The sequence below is a fragment of the Myripristis murdjan genome, chromosome 9 (genome assembly GCF_902150065.1).
Source record: "Myripristis murdjan chromosome 9, fMyrMur1.1, whole genome shotgun sequence".
Taxonomy (NCBI): domain Eukaryota; kingdom Metazoa; phylum Chordata; class Actinopteri; order Holocentriformes; family Holocentridae; genus Myripristis; species Myripristis murdjan.
In genome coordinates this window covers 24709050-24731439 of record NC_043988.1, presented here as the reverse complement: position 1 = coordinate 24731439, position 22390 = coordinate 24709050, and the positions used below count along the sequence as shown (strand labels likewise).

Below are 22390 nucleotides of genomic sequence, written 5' to 3'. Positions count from 1 at the left end.
GTCATTAGAAAAACCAAGTCAGTCAGAAAGACTGCTGGAGTGTATCGGAGAGAGAACACAAGTCAGAGGGGTCAGTGCTGCCATCACTGACATTATTGTGGTCATTTCAGTCATTGTCTCATCACTCTAATCTTCACCAATCATAGACTTTCTATATAAGAACACAAGGTCAGTACTGAAGTATGATTACAAATTTATTGTCTGAGAATTCAAATACAGAATTAAAAGAACAAATAAACTGATAATCATAAGACATTTTAAAATTATTATACATTATGACAATAATCATATATTATCATTATTATTATTAAACTTATTTCAGTTAGTTTAGAAATAGCTAAAAGATCTTTTTTTTCTTCATTTTTTAAATCAGAGCGTACTTGTTTGTATTTACTTTCAACTTGTAATCCTAGAAAAAAAATTAGTCTCAGGAAACTGTCAAGCGCTGAAACTCTCCTTCATCCTTATGGATGTGTAGCAGTTGATAAATGTCCTGAGAGAGAGAGAGAGAGAGAGAGAGAGAGAGAGAGAGAGAGAGAGAGAGAGAGAGAGAGATGGAAAGAAAGGAATGTGAAAAGTAGAAAAAAACAAAAGACAATTCTTTTAAGAAGCAATGGAAACTTCTGTGGCAATATGTGGAGGATCCTTAGCTAAGTATTTCTTTAACAAATACAAATGACATACATGATGCTCAATACATACATACAAATGATGCACACATGATGCTCAATCTGGATAGAGAAAACACGTGACTAATCTTGGCAGAGAGTGGGTGGTGTAGTGACACACTTCAGTGAGAGACTGAATGAGTTCATAGAGAGACTTACTATGAGCTTGTAGTATGTTGAGCTGTCCACCAGGCCCTGGATGAAAGGATGCTGAGACAGGACTGAGAAGGGGATATGCTCCTCAGGCCTGTAGCCTAGCTCTCCGAATATACGGACCAGGTTCTAGGAGCCATCAGAGAGTGAGAACAATATTATTAGGATAATGAATATATAATATCCATTTATATACAGCAAATAGGCCTAAAGGCTTAACAGCTCAACGGTAAATGCATACAGCAGGTACAAGAGGCCATAGATCCTCAGGCAAGAACCCAACTCTTGGACCAGACATACCAATTACGAGAAACCAATGCATCACACTATAACTAGGGAATATTGTAAAGAGAAATTACAAGTTATTCTGGTTTTGAAAATGGTCACAGCCTTACTCCCATACCTAATTTTCCATATATGCAAATATACAAACCATCTTCTGGAAAAGGGGTAGAGATATAAAATGGCACAGAAATAAAGAACTTTCTCAGCTGGGTACTAGCAAGCTTAAATGATGCCAACATGATCTGTGTAAAACTAAAGTGGAAAGCAATAAAATTCAGCTGATGAAACTGGTTGACTGGAGGCCAGATAGTCTTGCGTAACTATGTTTTGGTTACCTCTGCCCATTCACAAACTAATTGATTACAGAGATTTTTTTAAGAATAATGTGTCCAAATTAAGCACTGAACAAAATACCTATGTTTCACTCTCCCACGGCTTTAATATAAAGTTTAAAAAATATAAACACATAAACTTTAAAAGTGCTCTTAAGTTAGTAATTTAATAGTATACATATGTGTAATTTTGGTTGAGATTAAATGTAGACCCCGGCCCTAACCTTTGACCTTTAACACACTCAAATAGCAGTTACTCCACTTTGCATTTGTAAGGCACCCCTGACTCAGTGTTGTCTCACTGTTGCTATAAATTTGGCTCAGTCTGAGACAACATGGTTCAGCGCTGTACCTCAGTGTGTTCCTCTTGGCTGTTGCAGCCTTGAGCGAAATGGTTGTATCCTTCCATCTTGGTGCCTTTGCAGCAAATGACATCAAGCAGGGCAGGGATGGACACTCCCTGCTCCCCCAGCAAACTGCTCGATCCACAGGCAGTCTCTTCTCCGTCCCCTTCAGTGTGCTCTCCCTCTAGCTCTGGGGTTCCAGCCTCCTTTATATTGGGCATAGACTACATACACATACAGACACATACAGAACTGAAGGGCTACAGGGAAACATTAACACTCACATGCTCACATATTCAAATGAGATATGAACCACATGAAAAACCTGATGCTTACACTTTGTCCTTGTCATTACAGTAAATCATATCAATTTTTACTATCAAAATTCTACATCATCTGAAGAAGACCTTTGCTTATAAAGTAGCTATGTTTTAAGAGCAGAATCACTTATATTTTTAAAAATTAATTTTATTCACTTTCCTGTGTAAATTCACTCACTCACCTTGACAAGATGGGTGGTTGAGGAATGCTTGAGATGTTGTCCCACCACCACACTGAGTGCTCTGACAAAGCCCTGGGCAGAGTCAGGGTGGGCTGAAAAGTACTGCAGCATGGACACGTACTCTAAACGAGGAGGAGAGACCGAGTGGTCTGCAAACAACTGGAAAAAGAACTGAGAGGGGACAAACAGTGACAAACAGTACTAGATATATTAATAATGATTTGTTTATTTAGTGGTAAATATTGAGCATTTAAGTTTGGTGTTCTTGGCTTATTCAAGAGTTCAGCAAACAAAGAGGATGGCTGTATTTAAGTTAGTTACCTTGCGTAGGTTGGCCAGGCGATCATATGGCAGAGGCTCAGAGGGGTCCTCCGGGACAGGTTGAACTGTCTCACTGGGAAACCACAACTCAGTCTGGAGGTGATAAGCACAGTATGTCTTAACTACTATCAAAAAATCTAACTTTTCTCTTTTTAATAATGCTGCAGAATAGAGTATGTTTTGGGTCCACATCCAATACTTGGGCTAAATTTGCTGGCACAAGGGCATGAACCCAGACCCTCTGATTGAGGGGCAGTCTTCCTTCTTGGCATGCCACCCCCCTGCTGTTTATTTCATTTTACAGTAACATCAGAACAGTAAAGAGGGCTTGGGGAGACCGTTGGTGGGTGAGGAAGAATGCATGATCAGAGGATTAGCAGTTAAATAATGTACTCTCTAGTGTGTGCAGTTTAGAGTTAACTTTGTATTTGTGTATTTTGGAGACTGACCTGTAAGTATTGCTGCTCATTGATATAGCCTGAGCTGTGGGTATCTAATCCCTGGAAGCGCCGCAGCACACTCAGCAGCTGTGTTAGGGAGGGAATAGGCCAAGGGAGGGCAGCACTGAGCAGGAACCGATGCCAGTCTAACATCTCAGCATCATGAGTTAGTAGAGAGATTATCTCCATCAGCTGAGGAAAGGAGAGAAAGGTCTGTTACACTGTATAATGTAGATTTTGTTTGTATACATCTGTGTTTAAGATCATATAGTGAATGTGCGAGCAACTGTGATATTCATTATCATCTCATCTCACAAATACCAGTCTGTCTTCCCTAAATTCAAGGACGAGAATGTGCTATTGCTTTATAGAATTTAGGGTTACTTGATAAATGGTGGAATTCACTAATAGATAAATAAATAAATAAATCTTGACATAGCCTCTTCTCTCTTTCTTTCTCTCTCTTTCTCTCTCTCTCACACTCACCCTCTCTCTTAAAAAAAAACAAAAAAAAAAACTTGATAGAGTTTCTAGAAAACACTGGTTTAAGCAATACTCAACCTGTGATTCAGTCATGCTGATCCAGGACTCAGGCAAGGACCTGCTGCACATGTTGACAGAGATGATGTTCTGGAGTGTATTGGTGAAGTCAAAACTGGACATCAGGCCTGAGGGGGCGGGGGTGGGGTACAGGGGTTGTGAAGATTAGAGGAAATTACATTGCAAAATACATTTTAATTGGTCAAACAGCAGAATGGGAAGCCCTTCCATCTGCTCATTGGTGTATAACAAAATGCAAATAGCAAAATGCAATTGGAAATAGTAGCAATTTTCTGAGTTTTACAATTAACCCTCGTGAAGCCTTAAGGGGTCTTTTTTCCGGGGTCCTGCGGCATGCCCATGCCTCGCCCTCGGCTCCGTGGCAGTGGTGGCAGCCTCCAGCGCTCCCCCATGCCCCCGGACTCCCCGGCCTCGGCCCCGAACGCACCGCAGGACCCCGGAAAAAAGACTTTCGGACGCTCGGGTCGTTTTGACCCTTAAGGCTTTACGAGGGTTAAAATTAAAAAGGATGGCTGGTTTCCCACCAAAATAACTGTGATAGACTAAACCAAGTTAACAGCCGTAGTGGAATCTTACCAGTTAGTGGTTAGTATTTCTGGTACTGGATACATTTGTCAGTACCTGATGGAGCCACTTTGCATAGCTGTTGGTAGAGTGCCTCTAGCTGAGCTATGGTCAGGGATGAGTTAGTAGGTTTCTCCATGGCAGATGGGCGGGGAGGTGGAGGTGGGCTAGCCACCAAGCGCAGGTCTCCATCCACATAGAAGTCAGTGCATTCCTGCAGGGAGAGAATAGGATGGCTCCTTAGAACTATGAGGGGAAAGGTGATGGATTTTTTGGGGATTAAATGGTTTGATTAGTAGGGCTTTTCAAGGGTTTTTTTGGCAGAAAAAAAAAACAGTGTGACAACTTCCTTCAATTAGAAAGTCAGTCAGAGCCAAGCTAAATTTATGTTGGATATATAGTACATATAGTCCTTCTACTTTCAAAAATATTGTAAGATACACACCAGCACCAGTTCATTCTGTAGCTTAGCGTCAGACTCAATGTGGTGGCGCACCACTTCTGTTAGTTGATCAATACTGGAGACATAGACAGACATGCAAAATCATTATATAAATTGTCTATATGTACAAGTTATACATATTGCCTATATATTCATATTATGACAAACAGTGTCTACCTTTTGTAAAATCGTGTCACACACACACATACGCATACTCATCATACTTTTTCATTTCTGCAAGATAATGTGCTTCTAGCCACTTCTTTAAGCTGCTGAAGGTCTGTTCAGTTGTTCTCTGCAGGGAGCGCACCGTCACCAGAGCACAACCTCTCACCAGCTCAAGACGTGCCTTTACAGCATGCTCTGTAAACACGTACACATATACACAAAAGGTCACACAATTAGGCACCATGTGCACACATATGCAGATTCACACACAAAAGCACACATATTCTTTGTAATATTTTTTTTTTTTTTTTTCAGAATAAATGACTGTATGATAATGTAACATCTTGGTAATATGTTAATAAAATAATGTATTATATTGTAAAATCAAAACCTACTGTTGTTCTGTATTTGTGTGTGTGTGTGTTTTGGGGGGGGTACAAGCATTTGTGTGTGTGTGTGTATACCTTCATGCTCCCGCGCAGCATCATACTCCTTTTGTATCTTGGTTCTATTGTCTTGTTTATGAATCTCAGAATTTCGTCTTTTTTTGGTTTCGGGTGCAGGGCTGGGCTGTCGTGGAGGGGAGGGGTCAGCTGGAGGAAGAGGGTGAGGAGGAATATAATGAAAATCAAACAACAGAGGCTTGTCATACTTTGTTTGATTTGATTTGATTTTTTTTTTTTTTTTGAAAACAGGGACAAGGTACAGGGGACATTAACCCGAAAGGGAGAGATGCACTGTACAAGGCTATAGCCCTAAAGCTAATTTCCACCCTTAGTCCCTGAACAAACAAATATATGAGGCTGCGCTGAATTTAGATTTTCATGTCGTCTTTCTTTCCTCTAATTCTTTGAGGTCTTGTGCTATTTGTCTCCTACATCTCCATTTCAGCTACCTTGCCTCTCTACACTCTTGCTTCTTGCTTCCTTTTGTATCTTTTTAGTATGACATACTAGTATGGCATTTATGCTAGCAAATTAATAATCTATTAAGTTACTTCTTACTGTACAGTTTCATGCTTATTTTTCTGGAATGCTAATCATGTTTCTTATGTTTTTATGTCATTTTAAACTCAAGTTTTAACTAATATCTATTTTTTCCCTAATTTTTCTAATTTTATAGAAAGTTTTATTTTACTGATGTTGCTTTTCTGCCTTCATGTAATGCAATTTGTAAGGTCTTGTAAAATAATCATTATTTCTTATTGTTAATAATATTAATCTAGTATTTCTGCTCTGTTGGAGTGACAGGAAAGACAAAAGAGAAGAGTACAAACAACATAATTCATAAGACTTCAGTGATAACATCAGTGTTCAAGTGCACTGCACAAGTGTGCCCCAGTCTTCTGCACAAGACCTGCCTTTCTTTTTTCCTGATGTTTTTTTGTTTTTATTTTTTGTTCTTTCACTTGCAGATGCCCTTGGGGTTTTCTCCGTCTTCTCCTTCTCTTGTTGTGTCAGGTTTTCTTCATTGATCTCCACCTCACTCTTTTGGGTTTCTTGTGACACCTATAAATGTATAACACATCAACTTAGGGCTAAAAAAAGATAAATGCATACATTTGCTCATGCACACACTTGTACACATATAACATTACCAAGCTGTTGATGGCTAAGAGTGCAGCCTCATAGATGTTGGAGATCAGGATCTCATCAGGTGGCTGGAGAACAAGGCAAAGGTTAAAATGCATCACTACTACTACTTCATATACACTATATCACCACCGTTGTTAGAAACTACAAGTTTATTTTTATTTTCCAAAACTACAAATTTCATTTCCCCTCTGCTCCACAATACAAGGTGGTTTCAGTGATTGACAGGTAGCTTGTCTGCACTGAAACCACCTTGTATTGTGGAGCAGAGGGGAAATGAAATTTGTAGTTTTGGAAAATAAAAATAAACTTGTAGTTTCTAACAACCGTGATTTTGATTTTGGAGATTCTGTCACAGATGTCCCACAAACATTGATAGACTGAACTTCATTAAGAGCAGCCAAAGAATTATTATTTTTTGTTTTGGTCAGTAAATAACAGCTATCGATCATCTTAAACACTCATCTTAAACAACTTATTAAACAACTAGGGATGAATGTAAAACACATGAGATTCATCTATAAAAGAAAGACATGTTTTAGTTTAGACAATTAAATGAAGCTTGACCGCATGGTGAAAGAGGGATTTTTGCAGTGAATAAAATATAGATAAAACAGAACACTGAAGATATTATAGATAGCATTTTCCACGAAACAACAACATAATAATAAATCAGATAAACAATGATAGTTTCAGCATCTATGACCTTTATGTTCGAAGTCTGGCAGCCTTGTTTGTGAGTTTTTTGAGTTTTTTCAATCAAAACTAAATAACTGGACCTTAGAAAACCTTAAAGAATAAAAGAGGTAAAGAGACTGTACAGGAAGAAAGGCAAAAAGTTGGATTTGAACTGACCTTTTCAGAGTCTGCCTCTTGCTGGTCATTGGGCATGGAAACCTCTTCTATAGAGGGAATGTGTCGAGGGAGGAGAATACTGCAGGAGAGTGGGAGGTGGGTTATTTTGACTGTGAGGAAAATGTAATATACCATGCCATCCTCAGATCAGACTACATTAAATCTGAAGGAAACATAATGCACAAGAACAGCTCTTTCTTACACTTTAGTTTTGCTCTTCTCCTCTCCATCATCCGTCCCACCACTCGCATCTCCAGTTGTTTGCTCAGAACTGATGAGAAAAAATAATTCTCTGCCTTTTTCTGCAGTAATTGTCCATGCTCTTCATAATCTAATTATTTCATATTTTAGGACTGTATTTATCAAAGTAATAAATAGCTTCTATATGATAACTGTAAATGCCTAAACTGTACCAGTACAGCGGTAATAATACCCATTCTTCCATATGTTTTTGTAGTTAAGGTGCAGTCATGTACTGGTGGTTGTATGTGGCTGCACCTTAACTGCTGTATTAACTACAGTAGACTGGTGTACTAAGAAAATATACTAATCTTTTTTCATGCATACTTGTGAATAAATGTCCGAGGCAAATTTCTCTTCTTTTGAGATAATGAAGGCTTATTGTATCGTATCTTAAAAGAGGAATTATTCATTATTTTCCCAGAGTAAGAGAACATGTTGGACATTACTATGAACACAGAACCTCATTTTCTTGTAAAGCCAAGACGTGATGAATGACTGAGTTCAGTTTAGTATGGCAGTCTGCACTGGTTAGCTGGTAATGAGCTATAGCCAGTTTCTGTTTCACCTCTCCTCCTGATCCTCGGTGTCTGTGATGTCCACTAGGGGGATACAGATTAAGTCTGTGGGTGGATCAGGCACAGCATGTCTGCACATTCCCCCATAGTAGTCCCTGAGAATACATAGAGTGTTCTGGAAACGGTCCACCTCCACCTACACAATACATACCATCCAAGAGAATGATCAGCCAAAATAAGTAAAAGTTGCACTGAGGAGATGCATGGAACACAACAACAAAAACACATTGAGAACTTAAAGACAGAATGATTAAACTTCCCAAGGGACAAAAACTGAAGAAAAACAAAGAATATTCAGAGTCTGCAGCCTAGGTTTACAAAAAGAGGGGTAAAAAAGAATCATAAATAGACAGAATGGATATGACCAACTGCTATATCAATATAGGGACAAATGAAAAACACATATTTGCAGCTAAATGGTCAAGTGGAAATATAGGTTACCTGCATGAGTGCAGAGTAGTCATTAATGAGAACAGCGGTGTGGTCCTCCAACCACCTGTTGCCCATGAGAGCAGCCCTCTCCTGCTCATTCTCCTCTTTACGTTTGTCACAAATGTCCCACAGACATTCACGCAGGTCCTACACACATAATACAACACATCATTATCTAGTTATTTCTTTTCAAAGCCATATCATATCATATCCCATCATATCCTATCATATCATATTGATTGGATTATCATATGTACTCTCCCTTTATAATCTCTTCTTACATCCAGTCTCTGATGCAGCTCTGCTCTGGTATCATCATCACCTCTCATGTCTTCAGGGATGCTGTTGTAGTCCCTCTGCCACTGAGACACAAACTCCTGCTTCAGGTCTGGACGACTCAGGTAATGCTTAAACTCCTCTCTAGAGATATAATATTTAAGAACAAATTTTAAACAGCTCAAAAACTTGAATCAAGTCACACTGATCCAGGTAATACTTACAGTGCAAGGCTGTGTAGTCAAGTTAAGTGATATCATCTTGATACCATCTTGATTGTTAAGCAAATTCCTAGGAGCTATGCTATTGACAGATTAATAGGTTAGCACATAGTTGTATTTTAGAAAATCCTTTGAATTTAAAGCACATTTATTGGATGTGCCAAGGTGTATCATTGGCTCTCCATCTAATTAGATTTCTAGAGCAGAAAAAAACCCACTAGCTATTCACATTGTCAGGCATACTGATGAAAGAAAATATGTCCAGACATATGATTATGTGTCTTCAGCAGTTCACATAATTATATTTATAGATGGCGATAGCATGTGCACCGTAATGGAGTATGTCCAGATATGCAAATGTACAAATCTGTGCTTAACTGCGGTTAAAGTACTGGGGGCTGGAATGAAGAGGTTATCAAACTGTAGACCTAGCTGGATACCTGGTGTTGAATAGGTGATGGATGATAAGGTTGCGCTCTGACCGCAAGTCCTGCATCACAGTCTTGATGTTGCTCACGTATGATTCGCACACTTTGTCCCAGTAGGGGCAGAGGTACGCTGCAATCTCCTGGATGCACGATAGGGGAAGATGAGTGCCGCAAAAGGAGGGGTATATGAACAGGAGGAGGTAAAATAAAAGGAACAATTATAAAAAAGTTAGATGGATATTAGGAAATATAGGGGAAGAGAGAAAAGGAGGAAGTTGAAGAATAAGTACAGATTGTAAATGGAAAGAAAGAGAGGAAATGTCGAAACTGAAAAAAACCTGCAGTTGAAAAATCTGATATACTGGAGAGAGCAAGATATTTCACAAAGATGTCACAAAGAATGCATTTTGCACAAAAACATATTGGAAAAGATATTATTTCCAGGAGTCTTAATTACGCTCTCAAAAGCAAAAAGCCTCAGCAGGTCTCTTAAAAAATACCTGGCACATGTCAATGAAATACAACGCAAAATTGGATTGCTATTATGTGGTATTATTTTTAATAAGGCTAGAGGCTTCCTGATTGTTGGCTGCAGTTATTGCATCTAAATCTAAATGTAATACTACTGACATTACTTTAGAGCATACTTCCTGCCCTATTCAGTTAAAAAAAAAAAAAAAAAAAAAAAAAAAAAATCTATATTTTACTGCAGGCAGATGTTCATCCACATAGACCCAGCTGACTGAGTGTGGATGAGGAGGGCCAGACTCTGACGGGCTCTTGAGAACTTCCTGAGAGGTCTCATTGGACACAGAACAGACTGACATCTTCCTAGAATGACCTATAGATTAGACAGAGGGAAAGCTTTATCATATCTGTACCATAAAATGAACTTAAATGGTTAATTTGAACATAATGGTCCAACTGAACAAAAATGAACCAAATGGTCACCCAACCTCTAGAGGAAAGAGTGTTCGACTGGGTACATGACTTGCTACTGAGGGCTGTTTCCTGGTTGAGGCTGGAACTGGACTCTGTAAGCCCTGGGACTTGGTCTGCATGTGGAGGTGTGGCAGAGGAGCAGGTGTCTCGAGCTTTTCCACTATCCAACACAACATCATCAACAGGAGGAGTGAAAACTGCTGATGAGACAACAGAAGAGAAGTTGCTTGGGAACTGGTGCATATTTGCATACTGCTGTTAAAAAGCTATATTAATAAACATTCATGAAATTTATTCTGAGGGAAAATGTGCAATATATGGTAAGTTTTGTGTGGTACCGAGTCTATCTATTTATCTTCCTATGATAGAGTATATTAGCATGCACTTTAAAGTAAAACATGACCAGTTACCTTTCTGTCTTTGCATCATAACATGCTGCAGGACAGACTCCACCTTCTTGTACAGCTCCTCCTCCTCCACATCTGCATCAACTCGGACCAAAATGTTTTGCTTCCTGCCAAACCACTTCTCTAGTTTTGACCAGGTGTCCTGGAAAGCTATGATGCTAGATGGGTGAGAGGAGAAGAGTAGTGACATCAGATAAGGCCAGGACGCATAATTATCATGCCTCTCAGAATTACTCATAGGAATAGGGCTAGAAGTTTTCTTAAGACCAACAAGGGTCACTGTTCAAAGTTGGATAGATTTAGTTATCAAGCAAACATCAACATACTCAGATCAAGGAGTAGGAATTCTCCCTTGAGAATGACCTCACAATTTTGCAACAGGTACAACCACAAACTGAAAGTAATGATGATGTATTGTAGTTTTTCCACACAAAAAAATATAGGGTACTGGGCTCTGGCTACCCTATGTGCTGACCACAACTAAGGGGAGACTCAGCAGCCACTTCTACACCTAAAAGCAGGACCAAATTTACATCACTCTGAGAACTTCTGGACACTTATGATTGATGTCCTACTTTAAGACACTTGATAACTACAGGCCCGGGTCAAGCCAGAGAAAAATAGATGATATCAGACAGCGGACCATACAGTAGCAACTATGTATTGTTTTCATTTGAGTTGTCCTGCCACTCCTTTTCACCTGTGTTGTATCTGTGCCTTCTCCAAGGTCTTGTTTCTGGGAGAGAAGGCTGTAGCAACAACAGCACCACCACTAGAAGTAGCAGTCCCAGCAGTGGTGATGGTCACAGGGTCCTGGATTGAGTTTGGTGCTGATCTTTCCTCTGGTCCACTCTCCTCTGCTGCACATCCACAAAAGTGAACAAGGTACACACATACACACAAATGTACAAATCTGCAGTGAAATCGATACATGTCTGAATGCAGGTACACACCAACCTACACAAACACACACACACACACACACACACACACACACACACACACACACACATACATGTCTAGGTGCACACAGATGCATGCAAATGACATCACATCCCCAACAGTGTAACATACAGGTCTGTTGGACTGCACGGACGATGACATGTTCATCAGAAATATCCAGAAGCAGAGCCACATCCAGCACAGGAGCTGGGGGTTGTGGCATTTTAGTTGCGTTAGGTTCAATAGCCAGGTTAGTTCTGCTGCTCACAGCCCTACCCTGGAGGTCTCCTGACCCACCCAGGGCTTTCTCTAGCAAGACAGCCTGGGTGATGTTCATTGGGAATCCATCCAAGATCCAGCCTGAATAAGCTGGAATCTGCCTTATAAGGAGAGAAAAAATATTTTCACATAGCTTATTGTATTTGAATATAGAATGCAGCCTTTTCTATACATTTTATACAACCTTGTGTCATGTCCCCTGGGAGGAGGTACCACTCAACAGATACAGTATGTAATAAGCTCAGACATGCATAGTAGAGAGAAAAATAGAATAGATTCTAGCTCAAAATATGCTAGAGAATTTTATAGATTAATATCAAATCTAATCAAATCAAACTTTATTTATATAGCACCTTTCATACATAAAACAAATGCAACCCAAAGTGCTTTACATTAAAACACATTAATAAGCCTGTGTGATCTCAAGTGGGACCCACAGCAGCTAAGATCCAGTCTTAGGTACAATAGGGGGGTGCAGTGTCCTGCCTAATAAAGAAATTGGGAATGTAAATTAGAATGCACACAGAGTGAAAAGCCAGAGTGACATTTACTGGAACTGTAAAAAAGCCTAATATCATAAGGGAATACACATTCTGTGTTTACCTGATAGCCTCCACCATAATGTCCACCATCAGTTCATTAGGGACAGATTTACATTTTCTTAGCTCCTTCTCAGCAGCTGCTCCCAGCTGGGCCCGTGTAGACAGCTGGGGTGGGGAGGGGGACACATGTGGGAAAGAAAAAGGTTAATTCACTGTATGGGTGAAATGACTGCTAGCTAGTTACAAGCTACAGAGCAGGGTAGAAATTAAGTGTTTCACTCCAAACAACTATTCTGTGGAGAAAAATGTGAGATAACCTTTATTATTCAATAATACTCAGTATTAAGTGATGGTAACAACAATGATAACAATAATATAATGATTAAATGATATTTCACAATGAATTTTATTTTTAACCGAGCAATCATTTTAACTCAAATAGCAGTTATAATTTTTGTGACAGAAAGTTGGAGAATTACAAATAAAAACCTAACTAACCTTCCTGTTTCTACTTTCCCCCCATCTCACTGCTGTATGCTGCCTGCAAATGTTGAAAAGGTTGTGAGTTTTAAAAATAAGTACAGTAAGGAATTACGGGCTAATTAGGTGTAATTGTAACAAAAAATCTTGTTTGGGGGGGTTTAATAGATATTGTTGCACTATTAACAAAAGTAGGGTATTTATTTTAATCTTTTTATAGTAATAGTTTTCCTTATTGCTCTAGATGTGAATGGGCCTTTAAAATGCCCTTGATTACATTTGATAAGGTATGATACTACCAGAATTAGAATATTGTGTGATATGTGACTAACCTCCTCTCCATTCTGGTAAGCCATCAGTGCCTCCTGGATCAATATGTCAGCTGATAAGACACAGATACCATGGGCTGGAGTGTAGAACAGGACACACACACAAAATAAGTTAGATAGTACACATTATTTTTTCATATGTCTCCTCAGTAAATGTGTGATTAAGTGGTGTGATGTGTGTATGCATGCATGTGCATCTATCTGTATATGGGTCGTACCTTCAGCAATCCTGGCCAAGCAGGTGGTCTTGCCAGAGTATTGCTTGCCCAAAACACAGGCCTTGAGGGTAAAGTGAGTGAAGGAAGGAGAGGGGCTGTCCGGAGTCGGTGGATGTGCAATGTTCCTCAACCGCAGGATTATATGTCCAAGAATCCTGTTTTTGGTTGGGGGGCACTTGGTTTCCCCTGCTTCTTCTGGCCACGCCCAGTTACCTACCATGTTCTGACACATGTAACAGAGGACTAGGATGAAGACAACCATCCATCCAGAGAGGCAGTTTAGAGTTAGCAAAATTTCCCATTCATATATTTTTTTTGTTTGGTGCAAAAAATGAGGGAGAGCAGCTAGCAATGTGGGGGACAGGTGAGAGAGAAGAATGGTGAGGGAGAGACATATCATTCACATGAAAGATGGATGACAGGTCAAATGATCAATTATTGAGATCTGTCTTTTCATAGATTTTGTCGCCCTTGTAGAAACTGAATAAGTCAAGCAAGAAAATCAAGTCTCAGATCTCAAAAATGTGCTTCAGTTTGCTTTCTCTAGTTCCCGTCTGATCTTGCCTAATCCTGCTCCTTAATTAGCACTTCACTTAATTAGCACTTCAGTCGCTGAGGTTTTGAAAACAAGCAATTTAAGAGGCCAGATCTACGCAATATGTTGGCTGACCAAGCCTGGAGTCATGTTCAGCACACATACAAGGCACTTGCAAGCAAACAAAGGCACACACATGCACAAACATGGTGCAAACACAGAGCAGATGTCACTTCAAACTCACAGTGTATTCATCATAGTCTTGGTTGTTGAGTGTTTCCTGCTTCTCAAGCTCTACAGAGTCTATCGGGGCGGATGACTTGAACCCTGGCTGCTGGCCTTCGGTCACTGGCTCATACTGAGGCAGACCACAGAACAGCAACTCCTTCCACTCCCTCATCATCTTCACTGGAATCAGACTGGGCATAGCACGGCAGAACAATGAAACAGGGACAAGGGCTTGATTGATTGAATCATGATTACAAATTTGGACAACACATTTGAAAATGGTTTTGCATGTTTGAACTTGAAGTGGCCTTAGTTTACCTCAGAAACTAAAATAAACTCTAAATTGCACACATCTTTTGTAAGATAAAGTGAAGCTCTTCTCATGATTATTAAAATATTTTTCTCAGGTTTGATTATTTCATTTTACTTTAGTTTTAATTAATTATTAAGATAAATATTTATAACTATAATATAAATGCATTCCAATCTTTTATTGGATAGATACATAGGTTCTAAGCTAACATGGTACATCTACCTCCTCAAGTGGGTCAATAAGAATATTGTACCTGGCTGTGGGAACTAAACTTCTAAATTGTGTGGGTCAAGTAGTCATCTGCAAGCATTCACAGTTAGTGTTTATCTGTGGTAAAGATGTATTTGGTCATGAGAAGAAGCAGACAGAACTGAATTCTCCTAATTTTATTTGACCTCTGGTCAGTAGTACATAAAATGGTTTCAATATTGATAACTGGTTCACACCTTTTCTTTTCTGTCATAGGAGTGCATTGATATGCTTCAGTTACTATACCACAAACATTTCAGTTTCACAATACTGTCCTATGATGCCATTTTTTATGTCATTTTTTACTGTAGAAACAATCAAGGAAACACAGAAACAAGGAAATTAAGGAAGACAGAAACACAGTAAAGGCATAATCCTGCATATTTTCGACTGCAGCATCTGACCTTATGGCAGTTAATTTACTCACACAGAGTCTCAAGCACATGCAGTGCACACTCAAATAGCATAACAGAGATTGTAAGTGCTGTCATTCCCTAAACCCCATTGCTCTAATCACCATAACTAAATGGCCAGATCGAGTTACAGTTGAAATTACAGATTATGCCTTCAAAAGTACATTTAGCAGATGAAATCAACATATTTTTGATTGATTGATTTTTACAATAATTTATTCACTGTATATTCAATTCCTTCTTAATTGTAGTTATCAAGAAACAGAACTGATATGACATATTTCTGAACTACCACATATTCATTATCTGATTGGTCAGCAGGTCAGTTTGAAAAGTCTTAAGGTCAGATATACATGGTTCTGTTGCATCACTCAAAGCAAATGTGCGACATACTTCCCAGTGAACAGGCGGTATTCTCCAACCTTGGTCGCCAGGTCCACTATCTGCTCCAAAATCTCCCGGCAGCTCTTAAAGTGCTTCTTGTATCTGTTCTCAGCACGTTCAGCAGCAATCCTGTTATAGTGTTCAAGCTCCTTTCTGATCTCTTCAGCCTGGTCCAGTTTAGCCTGCCGAGCCAAAGCCTGTACCCAGCCTCAGCCACAGAGTTAGAATGAGTGAAACGGACATTAAAGAAAATATCTACCTTATCACTACTGTTTTAAGGATTAAGGAAAGATGAAAGATACTACGTAGGTCAAATGCAACAGAATGCAACAGTGAACTTTTGGTTTGCTGTTTAAAGAATTTTACTCAGTGATTTTTTCCTGCTATCTCTCTCTTTGCAAACAAAGTTTAAGCTCAGAGTCACAACACAAAACCCACAAATTAACTCTGATATATCTGTATCAGACAGCTGAAAATTGGACTCTTTGGGAATACCAGTTTTTCTCATACTGATTCTATGATTTAACATATGATCTGAGCAGATTAAAAATGGGCTAGAAGGAGAGTTTGGAGCCTCAGGATTCATTTTCCTGTTTGTTACAATCCACACCATAAAGATATAAAGTAATACCACACTGAAACTACAATATCATATAGTTAGTAATACTCTTCTCTTAAAAACATCTCCTACACAGATGAGATGCGATTTTAGAGTATATGGCAAATAACCACTTATGTGACTACTGAACTGCTCAACAATCTGGCCTGGGACTGCATGATAATGAAGTTAATAATGATGTTACTGCACTATGAACACTGTAACCATGCTGGACCATACTAGTCATCCTTTGTTAGGCATTTATGCATATAACTCATACTGGCTCTGCATGACATTTTAGAGACTGTCACTACTTCAGTCATCTACAGTTAACAGATAAATAGACTGTTGTGCATGTCCTCAACCATCCTGTCTATCTCACCACTTCCCTTTTTGTCTCTCTCCTTTTCTCTTTCTTTGTGATACCAAATACCTTATTGCTAAAATATAATATACCAAGGACTGACTATAGTAATCAATAATCAAGACAATCATACTTCCTCATGTACAGTCTAACAGCCTCCCTGTCAGCCCTCCCGGAAGTCTGTTCTTCCATCTCTTTTCCTATGACACTACACAAATTATCACTGATACATGTTAATTCAGATTTCATTTCCTCCTGGTTCATCCTATCTCACCGCCTCCCTCTCCAGAGCTTCCTGGAAGTCCCTCTCTCTCCGCTGCTGGTACTGCTGTTCTCGGAACAGGCGGTTCTCCCGGATCACCTCCTTCTGCTTGCGTATCTGTAGGAGCTGCACCTCCAGGCGACGTTCCTGCTGGGTCTGACGTGTCAGACGTTTCACCAGCTGCTCCTCACGCTTAGCCTCCTGCAGGGAGAGAGATGATTGACCAAGCAATTGATCTGGGGTTGAAATGACCTAAATCAAAGAACAGCATGTCTAACACTTACTTTCCATATGGTCATTAAAAATAGAAAAGCATTGGATGATTAGAGTAGGGCCCTCTGGGAGAAGAAACAGACTAAAGTGGATTATTTATTATGTTTCTTCGGTGGATATATATCTATTTGTACATTAGACATAATGGGCTTTTTTCACAAGAGTAGAAGAGAAAATAGGAAACGAGAGGAGAGTTTTTCATGAAATAAGAAATGTTGAACTCAGTTTGAGTTACAATATAACAGTTACAAAATAACAATTGTACCCTTGGAAATAAAACTCAGCTGTCCCAAAGCTCAGCTTCAACTTAAAACACACAATATAAGGGTACAGCCACTGTCATTTTGAAATCTTACTTCCCCTGGTGTTCAGGTGTCTTGCAGGCTAACTGACAGTGTTGGGAGGATTTCTTTTAAAATGTATTGCAAGTTAAGCAAGTTCAAAATTTGCCCTTTTGTCTGGGTCAGTCTGAATTAATTTAACACTTGCTTTTGAGAATAAAAAGTTATGCAAGTAGATAAAAGACAAATGTGCTGTTTTGTCCTGTAATTGATGCTGTTTAAAGAAAAATGGCATCCATCAGTTCCATCCATTCAATTTTCCTTTAACCTTTCTAATGTTGCCAATGTTTTTTCATTGATCATTCTAGGTGTATTTTTCAGGTTACTTGTTACAAGAGTAGCATATCACCTTTAACGAAAAAGGTTGTTTGTAATCTGTAAAGTTGCAGTAAAGTTGTCAGTCTGACAATAAATGTAAAGCGCAGGCAGTAGGCAATTTGAGGGGCGATGCTGTCCCCCATGTTAGCAAAATGACTATTAGCATCCCCCTTGCTAACTAAATAACAAATCATCTACTGTGACCTGGCCACGTGTCTCCTCTGCCATGGTCATGTGAATTTTTAATCTGTTTATGGAAAATGTGTGCCTCATATGACTTTTAGAGCAAATAAAACAAACATAAACACAATACAAACCCTGTCAACCCTGGAAATTGTGAGTCTGGTACAGCCATAGTATACAGGATATAAGGTGTATCTTTCACCTCCTGAGCTTCATGGGCCTTGAATTGCTCCACCAGAAACTGGCGTCGTCGTTTGTCCCTTTGTTGGCGCGCCATGGCATCCTCCTCCAGCCTCTGATGGATCCTCTGGATATACTCGCTGTTGGACTGCAGCACCACCTCAGGCCCCCCTCCAAGAACCTTACGGCCATGGCTGCTGCCCCAAGTGCAAGAATCTCCAGGAAGGGTCTGGCTACTAGAGGAGAAAACACACTTTGGTTCAAATAATAAAAGGATTCATTATCTTTGTGTTTTGACCCTCAGTCTTCTGGGTCTTTGGGATTGTTTGTTTATGAATAGTTGATATAAAGAGTTACTGTATTTTGCAAAAGACTATACATTAATTGCATTCATACTGAGGTTTGTCATTCAATATCCAGTCTATATTAGTATTATCATTCATAGTCAACCAAAGGTATGATTTACTTGCTGTCCTTTAAAAAACATCTTGTTTAGTCTCTGTGTTATCAGGTGTTTTCTAAGTGCTATAGGAGTCTCTCTTTTAAATAGTGAAGATCTCATTTGGGAATAAAACTTCAGATAAGAAAAAAACATTTGCACAAACATTAACATGCACTAGATGAATAAAATGTTCAGTTTGTAAATGCTTCTGTTTCTCACCTTGAGGAAGAACCAAAACCAGATGTAATCAAAGTCTTCTTGTTCTTCTCAACCTGGGCTATTTCAGCCTGGACTATCTGCAAGGACAGCAGGACAGACACACATTATTGTAATACCACAAAGCTAAAATAAATCCACTTCTTCCATAATGGTATTTAAGAGTTGGCCATATCTAACAGAAGAAAAGAAATATCACTTATTGTTGTCCAATCTATCTATCTATTTAGCTGTCTATCTATCAAGCTATCTATCCATTCTCTCATAAACAAAAGTTTAGTACAGGATGCATTATACTGAAAAAGACATGACAAATAATAAAAATGTTGTATTGTTGTAATGTTACAAATATTGAATTTAATTTGTGGAACAGCAATAACCTACAAGTTGGATTGTCACCAGAAAGTTGCTGGCTTAAGTTCTCAGAAAATCCTGTGAGTGGATTTTGAAGATAGTGTAAACTTTGTTCCATAACATCTACTCAACAGCTCATGATAACAAATATATGTGAGCAAGACAATGAATTGCCACAAACTCAACAGGTGCCATTATATGTAGCTGTATGCTTTCATGAGCATACAGGCCAAAGTAAACAGAAACTCTGATACACTGTAGCCTAGCAGAAATTATGACGTTCACCACTCCACTTTTTAAATACTGTAAACCTAATCAAATCATTCAGCTCTCACAATTTTGGATAGTCCAAATCCCAAGTGCAGTAAACCATCCTCGGACTCAGAATTAGCCTAATTATTCTGGCTGTTCTGAAGAATTATGAAACCTGATCCAACAAAACAAATAGTGTGACTGAAAATATTACTGTAAACAATCTCTTTATGAATACTTTATTTTTTGTGAATTGCTCTTTAAATTAGATTTTTTTTTTTTGCAGTCATGTTGCAGTCATGTCATATATATTTGAAGTCAATGGGAAGTCTGATGGGGATTTTTATTTTCCCTTTTTCTCCATGACTAAATTTCTAAGCTGACTCTGGTGGCTGAATTGTTGCTTGCAGCTTTATTAATTGTTATTATACAGTATTTGGCTCAGACCTGAGCTTGTTGTTCTCTATGTCGCTGTTGCTGGCGTCTCTTCTCTAGGTTCTGGAGCAATCTGTTGGGTGGAGGCTTGGGCACCTGGACGATGGAGGCCTGAATACGTGCCATGACCTCATTCTGCCTCTGGCGAGATGCACGCAGCTGCAACATATACAATACTGCAAAGTTAACACAAATCAACACTGTGTTATTAGTGTTTTCCATTGCCTGGTCTCTAGTACCTTCTCAATGTTCTTCATTCTCATTTCCTCTTGAACTTTGAGTTGTTTCTGCTGCTGGACCAGCTGAGCCATCGCAGACTTGTCATTCCACTGCTGGGTCCTGTCCTCATAGCGCTGAGAAATTTTCTCCAGCTTCAAGTCAGCATCGCGTTTCACCACCATATGCAGGCGCTGACAGTGAGAAGCATGAAAATGGCTATTTGTTAGGGAGCCATTGATGTGTTATGTGAAAACTAATAAAATGTGAATTACAAAAAATAATAATTAAAAGTCAGGAAAGGCAGAGTTAAACATCAGAAATCAAGGCATTGTACCATTTTCAAGCACTGGTGCAGGTTACTAAACTTTTCTCAATATTCTCCAATCTAAAAGAAAATTCTTTCTGCCCTCTACCCTCATACACAAACACAAGCACATATAAAAACACAAACTCTTACATCAGCATAGATTTCATTCTCTTTTTTGTGCAGACAGGCAGCAGCAGCAGGCTGTGAAATTTCCATCACTGCTGCACTGATTCCTGCTTTCTTCTTCTTCTCCAGTGAGATGTAGAGCTGATAAAGAAAACGTGTGGTGGCGCCCTGCTGCTCCTGCATCAGTGCCTGGGCTGTGGTCAGGTCAAAGGGAACCCCCAGTAACTGGAGAGTGGGCTTGATGCGAGCAAAATTGTTCAGCTTGGAGTTAGAGGTGCTGTAATGGAAGATGGGATTAATCTTACAATGGTCAAATTTAAAGAGTTGAAATTAGATGGGGATGTCACACTACAGCCAACATACACTACTCACAAAAAGTTAGGGATATTTGGCTTTTGGGTGAAATTTATGGAAAATGTAAAAAGTTCACGCTACAGTGATATTATATCATGAAAGTAGGGCATTTAAGTAGAAGCATACACTGGTGATTTCCTCATCTCAAACAATTTCTTGAAACAAAAGCCAACAACAGTGGTAGATATACCACAACAAAAAATGTCAGTTTCAATAACTTGTCATGTGCCCTTGAGCATCAATTACAGCTTGACAACGACGTCTCATGCTGTTCACAAGTCGACTTATTGTCTGCTGAGGCATGGCATCCCACTCTTCTTGAAGGGCGGCCCTCAGGACATGGAGGTTATGGGGTACAGAGCTCCGAGCCTCTACACGGCGACTCAGCTGATCCCATAGGTTTTCTATGGGATTCAGGTCTGAGAAAGTGCAGGCCACTCCATTTGAGGTACCCCAGTCTCCAGCAGCCGTTCCCTAATGATACGACCTCGATGAGCTGGAGCATCAAAGACCTGATGTGAATTTTGCCGTTAAACTCCTTGTTAGAGAACAGCAACTTGTGCAAAAAGTACTGAAACACTGAACAGTTGGACATGTACGTTCAAAAGTTTACAGAAGGTCACAATTAAGTACCTGTAAAGGTTATAATGCATTTTAGCTTCATCCTGAAATTTCACCCGAAAGCCGAATATCCCTAACGTTTATGAGTAGTGTATATCATTAGTTTAACTTGGGTTCTGTTGAGCAGTGAGTGATGGAAGAAACTAGATAGATAGATACACACACACACACACACACACACACACAGAGAGAGAGAGAGAGAGAGAGAGAGAGAGAGAGAGAGAGAGAGAGAGAGAGAGAGAGAGAGAGAGAGAGAGAGAGAAGCAGATAGACTGGGCCAATGAAAGAGTGTGGACTTACTTGTTCCTTGTAAACAAACTGAAATCATCCTGCAGCTGGTATTTATGTAACACCTCCCCAATAAGGTAGCCACTGGCAAAATCCTTGGAAATGGTATTTGGTTCTGTAAAAACAAGTTAGTGAGGATAGAGTTTTTACTACTACTACTGTTTGACAACACATGAAGTTTGGCCTTTCCAGTTCAAAACGGTTAACTTACCTTTATTCAGTTCTTGTTCTATATTAGCTTAACATTTATCGCGGTGGTTCCTATACTCTCATAATGTAACAGGTGAACTGCAGGCTGTAAGTACTTTCTTCTCGTATTTTGCTTTATTTTTGGCCCTCCATTGCACATGACGTCCACAAATGGAAAAAAAAAAAAAAAAAAAAAAAAAAAAATCACAGATGCTAACCTAACTGACTTGTCGCTAGCTTGCTGTAACGTTAATTCATACACACTTACCAACGGACTTGGACAGTCGCAGCTCCTTGTTCAGCCACTTGCACAATATTTCTGACATTTTTCTGCTTTTAAATGTAGTCGCTTCTACTCCTCAAACACGCTGCCTAATAATTCACATGAAGTTAGCTGGTATTATG

General features: G+C 39.3%; 1 protein-coding gene across 1 annotated transcript; it reads right to left on the bottom strand.

The window, feature by feature from the left end:
• Positions 1-351: 351 nt before the first annotated feature.
• spef2 (sperm flagellar 2) lies at positions 352-22311 on the bottom strand. Its single transcript, XM_030059328.1, has 38 exons — positions 22254-22311; positions 21809-21911; positions 20558-20810; positions 20121-20291; positions 19894-20040; positions 18844-18920; positions 18205-18418; positions 16900-17088; positions 15673-15860; positions 14321-14495; positions 13542-13764; positions 13327-13400; positions 12576-12679; positions 11826-12073; positions 11452-11611; positions 10755-10909; positions 10359-10544; positions 10110-10243; positions 9415-9542; positions 8759-8897; positions 8487-8624; positions 8036-8181; positions 7430-7498; positions 7228-7306; positions 6378-6440; positions 6163-6288; positions 5676-5715; positions 5245-5373; positions 4837-4975; positions 4616-4688; positions 4228-4384; positions 3607-3713; positions 3055-3237; positions 2606-2698; positions 2285-2455; positions 1791-2006; positions 828-950; positions 352-493 (listed from the first exon to the last, which is right to left on the bottom strand). Exons 1-38 carry the CDS (start codon positions 22309-22311, stop codon positions 428-430), a joined length of 5244 nt encoding a protein of 1747 aa, XP_029915188.1. The 3' UTR covers positions 352-427.
• Between the last annotated feature and the right edge of the window lie 79 nt (positions 22312-22390).